We start from the raw sequence: 17,384 nt of genomic DNA on the forward strand, positions 1-17,384 counted from the left end.
TACGCTTTATTTATCTTACTCTACCCTTTTATGCAGGAATTTATCTCAAGACACTGAGCAAAGAAGAAAAATCATGAAAAAGTGAAAAATGGCAGAAGTTGAACCAGAAGGCAGTAGCTACTCGCATCCTACTCGCAATGGCGAGTAACAAAAGCAAGCAACTCGCAATTGCGAGTTCATTCACTCGCAATGGCGAGTAGGGGCGGTTTAGCCCCTCAGAGGTGACGTGGCAAAAGCTTATTGGTGAAGAAACTTCAGCTCGCAATGGCGAGTGAAGTAGCTCGCGAGGCGAGTTAGGGCAGATTGAATTTTCTATAAATAGGTCACTTGCCTTTCCATTAGGGTTAGCATCTTAGATCTTAGTTTTTCTTAGTTTTTCTCATAGTTTTCACTTGTAATATCTTTTAGAGGGAGAAATAGGGTAGATCATATAGAGTGAGAGTGATTAGAAGTTGGATTCTTCTTCCTTTGTTGAGACATCACAAGTTGTAATGAATCCTTCCTCTTCAATCCATTCTTGCAAGGCTTCCATGACAATGAGTAGCTAAATCCCCTTTGTTGGGATTAGAGGTACTTGATCTTTGCTAACATGTAATCTTTTGATCTATAAATATATGGTTCTAGCATCTTTATTCAATATTGTTGTTATTCTTGCTTTAAATGTTTATTGAGACTCAAAATGCTTTGGACACGAACTTTTGAGTCTAGACATAGAATAACAATCTATCTTAAGTTAATACTCTAGACATGGATGTTAATATTTGATAATCACTTGTAATCTTGAACTTAATGTTTTTGGACATTTAATCGGTTGGGAAATCGTCGATTAGATTATCCGAACGACTTTGTGATGGTTTAAATGTTTGGGAAATTGATGTTTAAACGATCCCTTAGAACTAACGATATCATTTGGACACGAATGGTATTGTCGAGTGATTGTGATAATATCGTTTGAAAGGCTAGAATCCGTTTATGATCATTAGGTTATGTGTGACGTTTGGTTAAGGAAATCTAGTCCTAACAAGTTTCACGCCTTATTAATCTCCATTTTATTATTTGCAAAATAGTTTACATAAGTTACAAATGAAACAAAGAAGTACTCTTATAACTTAGAATGATATTTGATGTTGAATGGTCTTTGATGTCGCGCTAGTCCCTGTGGAAACGATATACAATACTTATCTTGTTTGATTTCAAAAACATTTCATCATACATTAACCCTTAAAAGTCTTTAGAGTAAAAGTAATATAAGTTTGTGTGGGGAATAATATGTTAAACCAAAATGGGGCGGAATCAATATCCACTACTAGAAAAATCAATTTTAGAGAGGGTAGAAATCCGTCACTAAACTACCATAATTCCCTCACTAACGAATTTAGTGAGGGATTTAGTGACGACCGGTAATCCCTTAAGAATATTGGCCTTGCTAAATTTTTGTGAGGGATTTTGGTTTCCGTCCCTAATTGACACGGATAAAATCCCTCACTAATCATATAAATCCGTCACTATATATGCACCAGAAAACTTTGGCAAATCCGTCAGTAATCAGTGAGGGATTCTTGTTCCCTCTCTAATAGTGAGGGACTATTCCATAGTTGTTTACCAATATTTCCGTCTCTAATTAATGACGGATTGCTATTCCCTCTCAAATTGTGAAGGCATATTTCATCACTAATTGTGATGAAACTAAATTCCCTCACTAATTCAAACAGAAATTTAATGACAAATCTCAAACCAGATTTCATTAATTAATTATATTAGTATTGTAAATATATTTACTATATTAAACTTGTTGAAAATTATAAATATACAATAAAAAACAATTGATAAATTGTCTTCATACCCATCACCATAAAAGTCATGAGGAAACTTAATAAGTTTACAACCATTGTTCAACTCTCAAAATACATGAGTCATAAGGAAACTCTCAAAATAAGTTTCATAAGAAACGCATAAACATTTTTAATGGTACTAGAAGTAGCACATTAACTAAGTTTGCAACCAAGCTATCAAAATAACCATATGTTATACATACTATATATCTATATATCAAGTAGATGGAGGTAGAGGTGGGTGTAGATGACCTTGAGAAATCATTTCCATCAATTTAGTCATTTGCTCCCGCGATGCACGAATCAACTTCTCATGAGCCTTCAATTTCTCTTTAAGTGATGTGTTTTCAGCCCTCATTTGTTCAAATTCAGAATGTAAGATGCCATCAGATATGGAAGATCTAAATGGCTTATATTTCCCAGCTTCCGGGCCCAAACCATATATACGACCCTTCTTATTTACTCCAACAACATCTAAGAAGATAATGTTGTCACTTTCATGTCTAGAAACATCATCCCCTAGTGCCTCCTCATGTGAATCCCTCTCAATAATCCTTTTTTCAAACTCATCCTGCAAAATAATAATATTTTACTAACAAGTAATAATTTCATACTTCATTCAGTCAACAAAAACAAACTAACATTCTGATATATCTTCTTGTCAAGACAATTCATTATTTTTCCCACAAGCAACATTATTATACTGTGTTCACTGCTTGCCTATATTACAAAAACTGAAGCATCAAGTGGAGTTAGGATTGGTATGGAATAAAAAAAAAAAGAATTGAAATGTCAGTGCTCAGTCTAAGTCATAGGTACATTTATATTATTTCTTAATATCTTTTAAGCTAATTGATTAAACATACACTTGCAGACTGCTACATATGTGCTTAACATTTAGCATCAGTGTAGAACCTCCATAAAAATAACATCAGTGTATAACTAGTTCCCAACAACTAGCATAAATGAACAATTATTTCAGTGCAGATCTATTAAAACAATTAGAAATAGCATCAGTTCTTAACAATAGACTAAATACTAAATATTCATCAAGTTCAATAAGGTCATGAAGTATTAACTTACAGCAATATCCTTTGATTTTGAGGATATTTTATCTAGAGATAGTTTATCACACACAACTTCAAGATAAGAAAGAAAGTTATCTAGCTCCTGAAATTCAAGAACTGTGGTATAGTCCTATCGAAACAAGTAAAGAATGAATTTGGAATGGTACAATAAAGACAACAAAATAAGAGGATATTCGCATGTAATGAGGAAATTAAACAAAAACAGCAACATACCCATTTCTTCTTGAACATGCCAATCTTGAGACACTTTGATTTGGGAACGCCATCTACAACCTTGTAGCCATATACTTTGGGCATATTAGGAAGGTCATCAACAAACATCTTCAGCTTGGATGCATTTATATGTTTCACTGTAGCTGATGATGATGATGTTGATAAGGTAACAAAACATAGTAAATAAGCTAAAAGAGTGAGTAGCTTCAGGAGCAATGTTTTCTCCATCGCTACCTTGTTGGAAGGTGGATTTGAGATAGACTAATATAAAGAGAGGAAAAGGAGAATGTTGTAGTGAGAACTCTCCTTACAGCAACATCCTTTTATGTGTGTTTGTTGTTGTATGAGATGTGGAAGGATTTGTTGCTTGCCCAACAATAGAGTGTGATGGAGTAGTGGCAGCCATACCTCTCCCAGATGAGTGTGGTACCCCCAACTCTCCTACCTCTACTGATACCTATACCAGTACCTCTTCCTCCACCCGTCATAGTAACATTTCATGCCATCTATATATACATATAAAAAAACATATATTTGATTAACACATCAAAATCTGGACATATCTAAAACATATAACACAGATGTCAGAAGAAAGTTCAATGGTTATTTGTAAGAAAAGCTTCTTATCATGTCGGTATGAGTACTTCTTATCCTACCAAATGCAAAAACAGAAAACTACCAAGGGAACAAACATAAAAGGCTGGGACAGCAGGCCAAACTACAATTACAAAGCAGCTGCGCAGGTACCTCAGCACAGAAGAACAGCAGAAGGTGCTGTTAAGGTCAGATAGAATCCACCAAAAGCAACAGAACAGCCAAAAACCAGCAGCTTGTTTGCACCAAAAAAAACTCCCATGCCCCATCAAAAAGTGGGCATATATCAAAAGTTGCATACACAAAAAAAAAACAGATTAGTTCATTCTCTAAAAGAGCACAGTGACCTACTTAAAGTGGCTATATCAAAAGTTGTTGATTTTTTAGGGAAATAACAGGTGTACATACAAAACATAACTCATTTCATCAAGAGGTGGAAGTTGGAAAATGTACACTAATCAATACTGATGCTGCTCTCGATATTCTTCTTTGTCAAAATATATATTATTTGGTTTTTCACTTGTGTTTGTCTAAAAATGAATAGCAAGTAATCTTTGTCAATGATATTTACAAAGAAGTTACATGGAAGGGTTATAGAAAATTCAAAGGAAGTTTCTGACTCTGCAAAGCCAAAAAAAAGCAAGAGGGTCAGTGCTAATAATAACTAATCCATAAAGATTACTAGCTAATTAGTCAACACAATAGAAAACGAGTTGTGTTATTCAAATATACAAAAACTGAAGCAGTTTTCATACATAATGTACAATACATACATTTTTATGCGCTGTATGTTCTGTTTTGAGTGTAAATAAATTCAAATAAATATCAAAATGCTATCAAAGTTAAAGCAACAAGTCGTATCTTTATAACTAAGTTTAAAGTCATAAAAGCTTAACCAAGTACAAATTTGACGATTTCTTAAAATTAAATGACCTATATCAGGGACAGCACCCTGCTCTAAATTGTATCAACACCATATCACATATCAACAAAATTCGAACCCAAAATCCAAGTGTCACTTCAAGTAAGGCCATGATGAAAATCACAGTTAATATATATAAATTAAAACAACATCAGTATCACAAACATCAATTTCACTGAAGAAAAAAACTCTGAAAAAAATAAAAATAAAATAAAAATAAATAACAAATAAATTCTGAGATTGAGAGAGTGGTTACCGTGATTCTGAGATTCACTGAAGATTTGAGAAAGGATTTCGGGAGAAGGAAGAAGATTCACTTTTGGGAGTGAGATTCAGTGAAGATCTGTATTGTGAGAGCATGAGCACAGTGAGGAGAAATTCAACATCAAATTCAGAAGAATCTACAAATTAAACACATAAATTAGTAAAGATGAGAATGGGAAGAAATTTAAAATTGAAACCTTGACAAAAGAATCTGAAACTAACCGATTTTGGGACTGAGAAGAGCTTTTGCGATTTCGTGAAGATGAATGCGATTCCGTGAAGATGACAGCGATTCCGTGAAGGTGTGTGCGATTCTGAGAAGATGAGAGCTTGCGATTAGTTTTTGAGAAGAGCTTGCTGTTTGGGATCGATAGATTTGGTTCAGATTTGGAACTTTGGAGCGATTCATTTTTGGATTGAGAAGAGCTTTGGTTTAGATTTGACGTGAATTGGGAAATTTTTTTATCTGAAGAGTGGTTGAGTGTTTGGGAAATTTTTTTGGTTAATTTAGGGTTTGTGAATATTGAGTTCTTGGGTTTGAGTATGAAATTTTGTTGGATAATTATTTTAGGGTGTTTGTGAGCCAAAAAAAAAAAAAAAGAGGGGGGATATTTTAGTAGAGAGGAGGGAAAAACCAAAACGTGAAAAGAATTGAGGGGGAAATAATTCAGTTTTGATAGTAGTGAGGGTTTTAGTGAGGGATGCCTTGGATAGAGTTATGTAAGTGATATTAGTGAGGGTTTTAGTGAGGGATCCATTAGAGAGGGATAAAGTCCATGCCAAATTCCGTCACAAACATACAGTTAAAGAATTTAGTGAGGGATTTAGTCACGGAATTTTTGTGACGGAATTTTTGTGACGGGTATTTAAACATTTCCGTTACTAATGCTTGGCAACTCATGTTTTGTGGAAAATACAAAAATCCGTCCCTAAATCCGTCCCTATTAGTGAGGGATTGTCTTCCCTCCCTAAAATCCGTCTCTAAATCGCGTTTTTCTAGTAGTGATCACCAACACATGGAGGAAAGGATACCCCCTCGCTGACTTCCTATGAGAAATGGTATCCCCTAAGCAATCTGCAAGCCCCCAAAGCATTTAAATTGTCAAATTAAATCTAACTGATTCCCATCTCTCTTATATGGAATGAAGAAAAGACTTTTCTCGGTTGTCTTAGTGCTAGGATTAGAACACGTTTCCTCATAATATCTATCTTATACATGAGCAAGAAAAGGGTTGGACTACAAACACACACACTCACTTGAAACTTGTTGTTGGGTTGAATAAAGATCATAAGAAATGCTTGAGTTTGTGATTAGTGTACGCTTGAAATAAAAGCCTTTGAGGAGACATGAGTTTTAATTGTATTGTCATTCATTAATCTTGTTTTATGCTGCTATGTTTATGCCTTTTGCTTGAGGACAAGCAAAGATTCAAGTGTGGAGGAGTTTGATGAGTCAATAATTAGTAGTTTTAATTTAATATTTAATTCTTTTTTAATTAGATTTAAGTTTATTTTATTTTAATATTATTTCCTTTTAGAGCTATTTTACTTCAGTTGCATATTATTATATTTCAGGAATAAATATTTGATGGATTGAGTCTTGGAGCAAAAGAAAGGAGTTTGGAGCTGATTCGGAACAAAAATACGAAGATTTGGAGACAAAAATATGTCTCCCCCAAGTCAGAAGCTTGGCACGGCCGTGCCACCTCCCAGGATCTCCTTTTGCTGCTTTTGCTTAGATTTCAAGCTACTCTATTTAGTTTTGACCAAAAGGCCTGCAGTTTCTTGTGGAACATTCTAGTGATGTATTGCTTAGGTTTTAAGTCGAATGTAAACTATAAATAGAGTAGCTAGCCATCACAACAAATCATCTTTTGTTCTCTGAAATAATAAGTGACAATTGTTTCTTTGAATAAAAGTTCATCTTTATTTTCTTTATTTTATTTTATGTTTGTCATACCCCAATTTTTGACCCAAGATCCTACATTCATACAGTCTCTGACCCCGAATATTCTTTGTCTTTTCAGAGGAAAATTCGGCAAAGAGGTATTTTAAAATACCTCATTTTTGTACCGATTTTGGGCCTTCTTCTCACTTTTTTTTATTTTTATTATTTATTAGTTTTTTAGTTTTATCTTACCTTTTATTTTCCATCTTTTAATTTTATTTTACTTTACTTTATTTTATTTTAATTTGTTTTTATTTTGTATTAGGTTTATTTTATTTTTCATTTCTTTTTAATTAATTAGTGCAAAAAAAAAAAACAAAGTGTCAATGAGTCCAAAAATCCAAAGTGTCTGAGGTCCTATTTTTCTTTCTTTTCTTTCCCATGCCACAATCATAGGCAATCACCAAAGTCATCCTCTTTTCTTTCCATTTCAAGCCAAAACGTGTACCATTCCATAAATCACCATCAAAAACCATTAAACCACTTTTCCATTCTCATCAACCTCCTCACCTATAAATAGAGCCCTCATTCCACACTTCAAAACACAAAAAAAGTTCTCTTGAGTTGTCAAAGAACTTTTCTCTCTTCTCCCTCATTTAGTTTGTGTTGACGAGCTATTCTTTTCTTGCTATTCTTTTCTTCTCCCTCTTTTTCTGTCCCTTCGGTAATTTTGTCCCTTCGGTTGTTCCTTTCTTTTATTTCTTTATTTTCTTGCATTTTATTTCTTTCTAGCATTTTTTTTTTGCGTTTCATTTTATTTCTATTTATTATTTAGCATTTTAATTGTCATTATTTGTTTTCCAGCAATTAGAATGTATCTAGGTTCAATGTAAACAATATAAATGCAAAAAAATTAGATTAGGGATTTTGTGGTGATCCAACGTCACTACAAAAATCCACGCGCTTTTATTTTTATTGCTCCGTTAGTTTAATTTTCATTTATTATTCCAAAACGACAAAAACATTCAAATAACAAAAACCACAAAAATATTTTCATAATAAACCTTGATTTTCAATCAAGTGATCGTTCTTTTTATTTTCTTTCTTAATCAAATTTCAAATCAATTTTAATACTACTTTGAGTCATTTTTCTTTCAATATAAAAAATACAAACAAATACTCATTTGCCACTTGGCTTTTATTTTAAAACCTTTTCAAAAACTAATAAAAAACATACAACAAATCAAACGCCAATTTTTTACCCCGAACTAAGAGGTTTTGATCCTCCACGGGTACGTAGGCAAAGGACTTTGTCCTTCCAAATCAATAAAAAAATGTAAATAAAAATGTTCCTTTTCTTTTATCACTTTAATTCCTTCTTTTAAAAATCAAGCAAGTTTAAGCACAAAAAGTTAAATAAAATCAAGAGGTTCTCGTAGAGTACTACGAATATTTAGGGTTCTAACACCTTCCCTGAATATAACCAACCCCCGAACCCTTAATCTTTAAAAATGTGGTATTTGAACCTTTTTCCACTTTCTTTTGAAAAAATTAAAAGTTCAGTCGTGAAATAAAATTAGTGAGTCTATACTAATCAAATAGCTTGACCTCCAAAAAATGGCGCGACAATGATCTTCTTCTTCTTCTTCTTCTCTATGTCTACAATGAACGTTAGTGAGTAGACTCTTCTTGTCTTGGGATTGTTGGATAAGTCTAATGACGTAATCCTAATCAAACCAAACCATAAACCCTAATTTTATGTAAATATACTTTCTAATCTAATTTCACCGTTTTTATAATGAATTAACAATTACCGAACTAAGAAGCGAACGCGGAGGGTTTTGTAATCGTTAATTCATCATCTCAAATATCAATTCATAAAGCGAACGCGGAGCTTTGATATTGGAACAAGTGAAATTAGACAAGGGTTGCGAAACATGAGAATAGTCTAGCAAACCTTGAGACATATAAAGTTTCGTTCTTCAAGGATTCTAATAGCAATCAACCATGAGAATAGGCGTGGTTGCTAGAGGAACACACTCACTGACTTCGAGAGAAGCTTTGATACGCTAAAGAGAAACTTGTCTTTAGAAAGTAAATCCAATATAAAATTCTAGTTTAGGGTTTGTTTGTGAAGGGCTTGTTATTTAGATGAACCAATAATCCCAAGGCAATTTTATTTTTATTATTTTCTTTCAATTAAAAATCCAAACTTTATAACCCAAAACTCTTTTCTAATCATTGCTGAAAGTTAATTGAATTCATAACTCCCTGTCCGAACGATACTCTCTTTTATTACTACTTCGGTAGAACCGTGCACTTGCGGTTTTATCCCATCAGTGACCTACGTGCTTCAGCAGCATTAACAATAGACATAGGCTCATCAATGGGAGAAGAAAGGGACTTATTATTACTCTCTTCTTGAACAACCAATGAATAAACCTTGTTGATAGAGGGAAGTGAATCAAGCATGAGCACTTGAGTTTTCACAACATTGAACTGGTCATTCAAACCAGTAAGGAACTGAATGACTTGATCTTTAAGTTTGAAATTTCTAACTTCTCTCATTGCAGCACAACGACATGGAGGCTGGTGTGAATTCAACTCTTCCCAAAGAGTTTTCATCTCAGTGAAATATTCCAACACCGTTTTAGAACCTTGTTTCAAGTTGTTGATTTTGGATCACAATGTAGCAATTCGATCAACTTTAGCAAAACGTTCCTTAAGGTCAGACCACGCATCCATGGCGTTTTCATGAAATACAAGAGTTTGCGCAATTTGCGGTGAAACCAAATTGATTATGCATGATTGAATGAGATGATTGCATCGCTCCCACACACTTCGATTCAAGTCATCTTCATCAGGAATCTCCATGGATCCATCAATGAATTTCAATTTGTTTTTTGCGCCAAAAGCTCGAATCATGGAACGACTCCATGCGAGGTAATTTGAACCATCTAGATGAGGAGTAACAAGAACAGAATTTGGTCCTTCACTTGGATGAACATAGAAAACGGATTAAGTGTTCAGTTGATTTTGGTGAGGCATGGTGAAAAACGAAGAAGATGAAGAAAATTGCAGAGAATAACGAAGAAGATGAAGATGAAACAATCAAGAACAAGCAAGAAAATCTACGAAGAATAAAAGAAGAACAACGCAAGAAATTTCTGCAAAAAACAGTGAAGAATCAATGAATAAGATGAGAAATGAAACCGTAACAAACTTTGTAACTAACTTTCTCCATGGAAATGGGAGAAAAGGCTCTAGATACCATGTTATGAAAATCAACAAATGAATAATAGTCTCATTCTCATTAATGAAAAAGTGCTATTACATCAAGTATTTACAGGCAGATATGAAATATTACAATGGCCTAAGATACATTCTAATATGATAACTTGAAACTCAAGTAACTAAGTAACTTGTGGCTCAAGTTACTGCACTATGCTTAGTATCTTTCTCCTCAATAGGTGCTCCTGGTAGTTGTTCCTTGTTTTCTTTTTTCTTTTCGGGTGTTTGTTTTTCGGTGCCTTCAGGTTGGTTCTCTTACCCCGGTTGTGGAGCTTGAGTTTCCTCCTAGGGGTGTTTGTTAATTAGTGGCGTCTTTGGATGTCCTTGTTGGTGTATCTTGTACTTTTCTTATTTCTCCTTCTTTACATACATACATACATACATACATACATACATACATACATATATATTTTGCCATTAAAAAAAAAATGTACTTAATTAATTCATTAAAATTTATATCATTCTTTTCCCTCTTCTATTTCTTTTCATAAAATTTCTCCCCTCAACTACAACTAAACATATCATTACTTTGATGAAAAAAATACCACTAAAAGATGAATAGAAGTGCTAAGAAATTAGTTTACATAAAACAGATGCATATTTTCATACTCTTAAAAGATACATTCTCCTTCTACCAGATTGCGCTACAATTGTGTTTTTCTTCTGTTTCAATTTTTGGTTCTTAGAGTATCCTCGAACAACTGCATAAACTAATTCTTTCAAAAATATTTTCAATTGTTAACAAATAACCGCAAAAAAGTAAAAATTGAAGAGACTAGTTTAACATTTGACCATTCAAAGAGCTACTAGTTGTTCCATATTAATAGGAGATGTGTATTTTGAAGGTCCATTATAAAGTCTATCAACAAAGATACGCATGGCTGCCTCAGTAGGATGGACTGGATCCCAAAAAATATGGTCTTGTCTATTGGCACAAAGGCTTGAAACTGGTGTACAAAAAAATTGAGCATTCAGCTCACCAAGTCCACAACAAGCATCTTTCACATCTTTAAATCCTGAAAAGGGCGTATAAAACCAAAGTCATACAAATGTCATTCTCATCACCACAATCCAATAAACATTTTACTTCATATATTCTTTAATGGTCTGTTTAAATTCCAAAAAGGGAATGAGAGGATATAGAAAGTTAATAGAATGAAAATAAAAGCTCTATTTGACAAGAAACAATAAATAAGTGATAAACAGATCTACCCAAAAGAAAAATAAAATAAGTGATAAACTAACTAATAAACTAATTAATTATATATTCTCTCCTCTCTATTTCCCCCTCTCCAACAAGTTGGCCCTAATTTTTCTCTCTCTAGGTTATCTCTTTCATTTTCTTCATTGAGGGGGTGATTGAGTCAATTTTTAACTAGAAATCACCCCTCATCATCTGTTTCTCTCTATTCCAAACAAAATAAGTTATTTTCGCATCATCTAGTTTTTCTTCTTCGTGATTTCGTTGTCTCAGTGCGACATTGTGTTGTTCGTCGTTTTATGCGTTGCTATTTGATTTCATGTGCGGTGTTCATTTGCTTTCTATTGAAAAGTAGGATATTCATTCAATTATTTGGATGTCAACGTGCAGATCCAAAGTCATGTGTCTTCCGCTCACTTTAATTTTATAAGTTAGTAGAAAAATACTTCAACCATTAAAACATGTTATAGATAAACTAGTGGGATAAGGTTTTTTATTAAAGAATTCTTTATTTTAAGTTAGTACATGGAACTTGATAAAGCGAGCCATAGAGAAGAGCAAAGAAGCTGCTGCCTTCATGCAGAAATGCGGGGATTGTATACAGGGTTGCAAATTAACAGAGAACAAGGTTTTATTTTTTTCTTTTCATATTATAGTTGGAAGTGATTTTAAGATTTTGATTGATATGGTTACCGGGAGTTGTAGGTTTAATGGGCACATCCCTATAATATTGTATTAATGGATACAAGATTCTACTAATTTGCAATATAATGACACGTCATTTTCAGGCATACCTTGTGTGAAGGAAACATATGTACCGATTAATTAGCTAATTATAATCTTAATTAGAGTTCATATTATGTTACAATCTTGGAGGTTCCTCCTATGAGAACTCCAAAATCTCTTCTTTGATGATATATTTGGGGCTTGCGTGCCTAGAAATGTTAGTGTAGTTGTGTAGTTTCTTTTTTAGGTTTTGCCCTCTTTTTTCACCAAAAAGAGAAGAGTAGAGAAGATGATATTATATTTAAGTGTGTTTAATATAGATCTCTCAGTAATTGTTCAAAGGTTAGTCTTTATCTTTTTTTTTAATAAAATAATTTTATATTAATAAAACAAAAAATAAATATTTAGTAAAATTTACTAGATATAAGGAGATCCACCTTTAGACCGGGTCCATATTAGACGCCCCATTATATTTTGCTTGAAGATAAATAAATAAAAATAAAAATGTGGATGCTATCCTATAACTCTTGTTATACATATGAGACAAAATTTAAGAGAAAAAATGTATTTATTTTTAATTTTTTTAATTTTTTTTTTCAAATAACAGTAGATGATAAAGAGATAAATTTTCCATTTAAAGTAAAATGAGATATAGGATTATGTGATGATGAATCATACCGTAAGAAATTGAATTCTGAATGATGTCTTGTAGGGCAGCAAAACTATCAAAATATGAGTAACTTATTAAGTCCTTGTTCTCCAATTTCCATTCCTTCAACATGGATTGAAGGTCTTTATTATATTTAATTGACAATAAATTGGTTTTTGAAAAACATTCTGTTTTGTTCTTGAGCCTGCTTATTGGGCAGCATCCAATTGGACCAACACCAACAATCTCAAATTTCCTTGCACCATTGTTATATAGTCTCTGCCAAAAAAGGTACCAACCCAAAATTATTATTTTGAGAAAAATGGGATATAAATTATTTTTTTTTTTTTTTGAGCAAATGGGATATAAAAATGGGATATAAAATTAAAATGAAACCAATACTCATTTTTGAAATTATTACTAGACTAGATCATGTGTTTACCATTGAGCCATGTATAGGTACCGATCCAATATTAAAATGCATGCAAAATAACATAAATTTTAACCCTTGTATGCATTTGATATATTTCACTATATAGAATTATAGGAATCAGTACTTCTTTAATCCCAGATTATATGACGTTTTGGCCATTTTATACGTATTATAAAATGTAATTAATTTTGTATGAGAAAGAGATATTATGAGTTGTTTTACAAAATTGTCCTTGACAAATGGTATGAGAAAAATAAATTAAAGAATTGAATGAAAAGAGAGTCCGGTCCTTATTATAAGAAACAATTTTGACTTTTTACGTTCATTGAATAATTGATGTATCTCGTTATAATTTATAAATATAGACTAGATACATCACTTACACAACGAATTTAAAAAGTCAATTGTTTCTTATAATAAGGACCAGATGGAGTAATACTTAAGGATATAATAGGAAAAATAACATTAATGTTTCATTGATATTGTAAAGTGACATATAATTTGAGACACTTTTTTTTCTTCAAAACGACATATAATTTGGGAGGGAGGGAGTAGTAATTTAATAACAATTTACAAACCATTGTGTTTACCTGTAGTTGTATTTTTAGTGAGGAAATCATGGAATCCACATATTGTTGTGGGGTGATTTTCTTTTGAAGATCCATTGAGTTATAGTAACCAAATATATCATTGCTTCCAATTACAACAGCAAATATGGATTTTGAGATGTGTTTCTGAAGTGTAGATGCTTCTGTTTGTTGTGTCAATTTTTCATGCACTTGTGAATAATAGTCCACTTGCTTTGTCAAAGATATTGATTGTCTCTGCAATAATTTCCACCAATGGGAATCTCAGTTAGAATGATATATTTTTTCTCATTGCTTAATCATTTTCTTTACATTTTGAGCTCTTTGGTTGCTACTTTTCCTATGTTTTCATCTTTGGCATTTTTCATTTTATCTAATGCTCTCCTTTTTTGGTCAATAAGGTTGAGAATAAGTTAAGATCTAGACCTATTTTACCGAAAATGTATATAATTTAGGGTTTGTCTAACATGTTAAATAGTCACTTTTTATTGAAAAACGCAAGTTATTTATTAAAAAATTATATGTTTAATATAAAATGTACAAATTCTAAGACAAATTTACCATGCTAAATTTTTTAACATGTGCAAATTTCCACATGATAGAAAAACTCATTAATTTTAATTCAAATTGTCACTTTTTTCATGCTGCACAATTTCTTTTTTGACTACAATTTTTTTGTACAAACACGTAAATACAGAATTGGATAAAGAAAAGAAAGAATTAGAACTACACTCACAATTTTTGGATCTGTGCGATTAAATATTCCAGCACCTCCAGATGCAAAGTTAACACCATGCAAGAATGATATATTCTTGTTGAATTTGATCTTAGATACTAAGGAGAGGTAAGGTGGTGACGTGGCAAGGCCTACTTTTTCAGCTGCAACCAAATATACCATGGCAAGTCAAACAAAATTTGTTGAATTTATGCAAATATTAGCAAAACAAATTTTGTATATTACTATTACCAAATATCAATAATCAATATGCATGTCCCAACATAATATCAACAAGACAAAAGCATTAAATTTTGGTCCTTTATAGTACATATTCACCCATTTCCTCTTTTCTTCCAATAAAAAATATATATAAAAATTGTGCAAATATTTTCTTTCCTACCCTTTGATAGCCAACATGCTTTTAAGTTTTTTTTATCTTTCTTTTTACAAAGGTTTCTTTTTAACCATATGCATGCATAAATGTTTTAACTATATATGAACTTTTATAAATTTGATGCTTGGGTCCAATATTGATGCATAAGCTAGTTTCCATCATCGGATCAATTATCATTATATTAAATGAAATATAATGTGACTTTTTGAACCAATGGGTGAAAAGACACTTATGTGCGGTGTAAGACCATTTTGCTTGTGCATGTTAGGCAAAACATTCTCAAAGTTGAATTTGTAATAGACAAACAAAGAAGCTAATAATATTTTTTTAAAGAAGCTAAATTGACCCACCTAAATTAACACCAGAGATAATCGAACCTGAGACCTGAGGAACACACTCTCAGGTCCCAAGTCAATGCCACTAGGCCAACCCATGTGGGTTAGGAAGCTAATATAATATTGAAGCAAAAGAAGATTGCAAATGACCAATAAGTGGTTGTGTAATGTTCCAAAAAAGAGTGTCAATTTGTCATCTTCCAATAATAATAACAACAAACACTTGTTTGAAAATCAAAGAGAGTGAACTTTGAATAACTTACCAATCAAATCAGCAGCATTTTTGCCATTGCTAAACCTCCCAGTTGGTTTCTTAGTTGGAAAGTCAATGCCATAGTAAGGAAGAATTGCCTTTACAAGAGAAAGAGTCAAGTGATTGTTGTTGCCAACATCAACAAGTGAGTCTCCAAATACATAAATAGCTGGAGTCTTTTGAGCTTCTAAGAATCCTAAGCTTATAAAGATGAAGAAAGATAGAAAGAAATTCCTTATCATAACTATGGAAATATCCATTTCGGAATTTGTTTTTTCTGTGTGTGTGTGGAGGTTGTGATGGCTTTGGGAAGATATTTATGAATGAAAAAATTGGACAATTGTAAAAGATATGTGTGGAAACAAGAATTTTGATTGGTGGCTAGTATGAGATAGTGGTGCAAAGAGAGTACTCTTCAGATATTGCCAACAATTCATTATGATTTCGTTGTGTAAACTGTTTACTTATATAACGGTGGTGGGACAAATATATATCGTCACAAATATATATTGAGAAGGGTCGAATCATGGTGACTCACTGTGATTTTGACAAAAGTCATTATTTGTATCTCCAACAAAAATTACGATGTCTACGTGATGCCATCAAATTAACTGCTCCGACAAAATTACAATACTCTTTCAAGATAATAAGTGGTTTTGAGTTTGAATAATAGTTGTGAAAATGTAAAGGTGCTAAAACTTTTGAGGAAGAATTTGCCTTTTATATGGTCTTATTTTTTTTTTTTTTGGTAGTGGCGGGGTTTGAACCCCAGACCTTGCTTATTTTATGTATTGTCCTAACCAACTGAACTAAGCTCACGAGGACCTATATGGTCTTATTTGATATAAGAGATCAATTACTCTTGTTATGTGTGGAAATATTAGATTTACAAAAAATATATATACATATAGTCAATATATATGATTAATGAACTTCATGGTGAATTGTTCAGGAAACTCAAACTCAAATCTTACATGAAACAATCTTTGGATATACTTTATTTGCCTTTGGACCAAACTCGTAATTATCACTAAAAAAATTTCCAATAAAACTTGGAGGTATGCAATCAAAAAAAAAAAAAAAACTTGAAGGTAAAAAAAACTTATATTTGCACATACATACATACATACATACATACATACATACATACATACATACATACATACATACATACATATATATATATATATATATATATATATATATATATATATATATATATATATATATATATATATATTATTTGCCTCAAAATAATTTATACGTATTATTGGAAAGAAGGATAATATTCCGTCAGAAGTCTTCTATTTAACTTTTTGTGTGTCGACATACTCGTTGTTTTTTATATCAAATTATTCATTAAGTTATCAAACTTCAAACAACCTCATTTTCGTCTATTCTATTATTACAAAAAGTCTTATATGGCAATAATCTTAAAATATATGACAGGGAGAGTAATGAACGAGCTCAAGATTAAAGCTCCGCGTTGAGGATACTCAACAACTTCCTTTGAAACGGATTCAATAATAATAATCTGATTATAACTTTTATCCAAAGCCAACTTAACTCTGGAATATTGCAAAGCTCAGTCGAGATTAATGGTACAATCCCCCATAGGAGTTGCGGGTGCATGCGACATAAGACTTCTTGATGAGGAGCTTAAGGACAACAAGAGGTGTGCTTATTACTAGAAGTAAAGCTAAAAGACTCCAAATGAAGACAAACTATTCCAAGTATTGTTTGTTTCTAATTAGGAGTTTCTGATGATAATAGAATTTACAAGTTTGAGACTTGTGTGTGAGGTACATAATATCCCTCCTAGGGTTCTTGATTGAACCATGTGAGCCTTATCAAGAGGTTTTTCAAATCTCTTCTGGCGATTGCTTTTTTTTTTTTTTTAATCTTATCTTTATCATGAAATTTGCAATCATTCATTTCCATTTCATCTTCTATTTTATTCCGCTTTGTAAGTTTCAATTTCTATCTTGATTTTTGT

At 32.2% G+C, this 17,384-nt stretch overlaps 2 protein-coding genes across 7 annotated transcripts; both read right to left on the minus strand.

The window, feature by feature from the left end:
* Window positions 1-1,808: 1,808 nt before the first annotated feature.
* On the minus strand, window positions 1,809-5,913 carry LOC146938188 (uncharacterized). Of its 6 annotated transcripts, none has more exons than XM_085752192.1 (6): window positions 5,136-5,913; window positions 4,906-4,992; window positions 3,881-4,348; window positions 3,134-3,639; window positions 2,916-3,029; window positions 1,809-2,403 (listed from the first exon to the last, which is right to left on the minus strand). In XM_085752192.1, exons 4-6 carry the CDS (start codon window positions 3,359-3,361, stop codon window positions 2,050-2,052), a joined length of 696 nt encoding a protein of 231 aa, XP_085608318.1. In that variant the 5' UTR covers window positions 3,362-3,639; window positions 3,881-4,348; window positions 4,906-4,992; window positions 5,136-5,913; the 3' UTR covers window positions 1,809-2,049. The 6 variants fall into 6 exon arrangements, with proteins under 6 accessions (XP_085608318.1, XP_085608317.1, XP_085608322.1 ...); XM_085752191.1 differs by having other exon boundaries at window positions 4,906-5,050; XM_085752196.1 differs by having other exon boundaries at window positions 3,134-3,276; window positions 3,368-3,639; window positions 3,881-5,050.
* Window positions 5,914-10,649: 4,736 nt separating this feature from the next.
* On the minus strand, window positions 10,650-15,846 carry LOC146938189 (GDSL esterase/lipase At5g55050-like). The gene is made up of 5 exons (XM_085752198.1): window positions 15,399-15,846; window positions 14,425-14,567; window positions 13,692-13,925; window positions 12,698-12,947; window positions 10,650-11,108 (listed from the first exon to the last, which is right to left on the minus strand). Exons 1-5 carry the CDS (start codon window positions 15,646-15,648, stop codon window positions 10,888-10,890), a joined length of 1,098 nt encoding a protein of 365 aa, XP_085608324.1. The 5' UTR covers window positions 15,649-15,846; the 3' UTR covers window positions 10,650-10,887.
* Between the last annotated feature and the right edge of the window lie 1,538 nt (window positions 15,847-17,384).

The sequence above is a fragment of the Medicago sativa genome, chromosome 3 (assembly GCF_051527215.1).
Source record: "Medicago sativa cultivar Bolivia chromosome 3, Bolivia_mono, whole genome shotgun sequence".
Classification (NCBI taxonomy): Eukaryota; Viridiplantae; Streptophyta; class Magnoliopsida; order Fabales; family Fabaceae; genus Medicago; species Medicago sativa.

Bases quoted from the DNA above. Each gene is read 5' to 3' on its own strand.
- LOC146938188 (XM_085752194.1), bottom strand. From the start codon at position 3,361: ATGGAGAAAACATTGCTCCTGAAGCTACTCACTCTTTTAGCTTATTTA. The intron at 3,030-3,133 runs GTATGTTGCTGT...TTGTTTCGATAG, and splicing joins GCATGTTCAAGAAGAAATGG to GACTATACCACAGTTCTTGA. The intron at 2,404-2,915 runs GTAAGTTAATAC...ATTATTTTGCAG, and splicing joins CAAAATCAAAGGATATTGCT to GATGAGTTTGAAAAAAGGAT.
- LOC146938189 (XM_085752198.1), bottom strand. From the start codon at position 15,648: ATGGATATTTCCATAGTTATGATAAGGAATTTCTTTCTATCTTTCTTC. The intron at 14,568-15,398 runs GTAAGTTATTCA...ATTTGGTTGCAG, and splicing joins AAATGCTGCTGATTTGATTG to CTGAAAAAGTAGGCCTTGCC. The intron at 13,926-14,424 runs GTGAGTGTAGTT...AAATTATTGCAG, and splicing joins ATCGCACAGATCCAAAAATT to AGACAATCAATATCTTTGAC.